Genomic DNA, 2,749 nt, shown 5'->3' on the forward strand with positions numbered 1-2,749 from the left:
TGAAAAATGGGGAGTTCCATTTAAAAAATTCAAAGTGACCTTGCCCTGACCTTGACAACGCCACCCAAAATCAAACCAATGGCACCATTTTATGTCCCTAAAAGTCCTAAAACTTTTGTCTGAAACATTTTTCCTTAAAATGCACTGTTCAAGAGATATTTGAGGTGATAGATTAAAATGGGACACCCAAAAAAAAAAAATGAAGGACAAAGAACAAAAAACTCTCAAATCTTTCATTAAACCGATTTCTTATGTGTGTTCTTTCGATAATGACTCTAGAATTAGTACTGTGTCGAATGAATTTCCGATTGATGATTCTGGTCTTGTTGTTGAGAGGATAAACATTTCTGCGAAAGATTTTGGAGATGCGGTTCCTTTAGGCACTTTAAATGAAAAATGGTTCCTGAATTTGAGTGGCATTCACATTCCTGAGGAAGTTAGATACTTGTTGCAATTGGGAGAAGGTTTTGGACTTCCCATTGACAGAAATAATTTGCAGCATACGTTTATAGAATTCATAAAAAGCATTGAAAGTAACATTATCAATCGTCCTAATAATGTAATTAATGTAATAAGAAATAATACAATGCCAATTCTTGAGAAATTTCATAATGACTTTCCAAAAAGTGACTCCAACACCAAGTTATTATCTAGTTGGACAATATCTACAAAAAAATTTATTAAAGAGCATCCAGAATTGTTATTTTCAAAGGCTGATAAGGGAAATGTGACTGTTGCTCTTAACAGGGACGATTATGTCAATAAAATGGAATTGATGCTTTCGGATGAAAATACTTATGAGATAATTAGTAAAGATCCTACTCGTAAAATTATTAATGATTCACGTAATATTTTAGTCAGATGGAAAAACAAAGGTTTTATAGATAACATTACTTATAAGAATTTACTTAGCACTGACGGCAGTATTTCGAGAGCTTACGGGTTGACCAAGATTCACAAAACTAATTATCCTCTGAGAATTATAGTCTCATCGGTTAACAGTCCATTATATAATTTATCATTATACTTACACAAAATTATCAATAATTCTATACAAAAATCTCCAAGTTATATTAGGAATAGTGTTGATTTAATTGATAAATTAAAAAATATTAAGCTTGAATCTAATTCGATTTTGGTTTCACTGGATGTTGTTTCCTTGTTCACTAATATACCTATGGATTTGGCAACTAATAGTGTTGTTAGGAGATGGGAGTTTATATCCAGTGAGACAAAAATTACATTGGAGGAATTTATGATAGCTTTTCGATTGGTACTGAACTCGACAGTGTTTATTTTTAACGGTAAATATTACAAACAAATTTTTGGAACTCCTATGGGATCTCCATTATCACCTATTGTTGCAGACATGGTTATGCAAGATTTAGAGGAAACTGCACTTGGATTATTGCCGGTTAGGTTATCTTTTTATTACCAGTACGTAGATGATGTTATTTTGGCGGCCCCATCTGAGAGCATTGATGACATATTGTGTGTTTTTAACTCATTGCATACAAGATTACAGTTCACTATGGAAGTTGGCATTGATGGAAAAATAAGTTTTTTAGACACTTTGATTATTGTCGAGGATTGTAAGTTAATATTTGATGGCTACCGTAAAGCTACTTTTTCTGGCAGATTCTTGAACTTCCATTCCCAACATCCGATTTGTCATAAGAGAGGGGTTATATGGTGTCATAGATAAAATAGTTCGCTTATGCCACCCAATTTTTCAACACAAGAATTTAATCGATGCTATTAATATTTTTTTAAATAATGGATATCCTCTTCAATTTATTTTTTCTACAATCCGGAATAGATTAAAATATCATTTTAATAATATTAATATGAACAATAATAAATTTGGTTTGGAAAAATTTTTTGCTGTTCCGTTTGTTGATTCTGTTTCGGAGAAATTTAAACCTATAGCTAATGTTGTTGATTGCAAATTGGCATACACCATTCCCAATACACTTAAGGAATACATAAAAAGGGGAAAGGATAAATTGGAGCATACACAGAATCAAAATGTGGTTTATAAAATATCTTGTGAAAATTGCGAAGCAAGTTATGTAGGCCAAACAAAGAGACAATTAAAAACAAGAGTACATGAACATGTTTCTGACATTAACAAATCATCAAAATCTCCATCTGTAATAACGAATCACAGAATTGAAACGAATCATGATTTTAAGTGGAATAGCGTGAAAATATTAGATATAGAACCTTCGTATAGAAAAAGATTAATTTCTGAGATGGTTCACATTAAGAAACAAACACAAGGTATAAACAGACAAACAGATACAGAGTCATTGCCTGACACATATATTAACATGATACATTCCCTTTCCATTTCTTAGTATTGTCACGATTTCTTGTCCTCTCCTGACGTTCTGCAGTTACATTACATTGTTCGACTTGATCAAGAGTGTGTCACCTACATCGGTGCAAAATATTTTATAGTTATAACATTTGTGACAAGGATATTTTATAGCATATTAATGGATTTTATTTTTACTAACACATATGTTGATTTTTTATATTTACTGACACATATTTGGATTTTTATATTTCACTGACATATTATTGTGTAATTATACTTCACCGACAAGGTAAATGACTTTATGTTATTTTATTATAGACAATATTCTTTATATATAACCTGAGGTTTCAAATGTATAATTATTCTTTCTTAGATATGAATTTATTCGCAACTTAAATTAATTTCTAATGGACAACTTGCGCTTTT

The 2,749-nt window shown here is 31.0% G+C and overlaps 2 protein-coding genes across 2 annotated transcripts in view; both read left to right on the forward strand.

Annotated features, from left to right (window-relative positions):
• LOC108764009 (glucose dehydrogenase [FAD, quinone]) overlaps positions 1 to 2,749 on the forward strand; it is a 23,746-nt gene that overhangs the window by 10,129 nt on the left and 10,868 nt on the right. The window lies entirely within an intron of this gene.
• LOC108763996 (uncharacterized) lies at positions 200 to 1,705 on the forward strand. The gene has a single exon (XM_018511979.1). It carries the CDS (start codon positions 200 to 202, stop codon positions 1,703 to 1,705), a length of 1,506 nt encoding a protein of 501 aa, XP_018367481.1.

The sequence above is a fragment of the Trachymyrmex cornetzi genome, unplaced genomic scaffold (genome assembly GCF_001594075.2).
Source record: "Trachymyrmex cornetzi isolate Tcor2-1 unplaced genomic scaffold, Tcor1.1 scaffold390, whole genome shotgun sequence".
NCBI classification, from domain to species: Eukaryota; Metazoa; Arthropoda; class Insecta; order Hymenoptera; family Formicidae; genus Trachymyrmex; species Trachymyrmex cornetzi.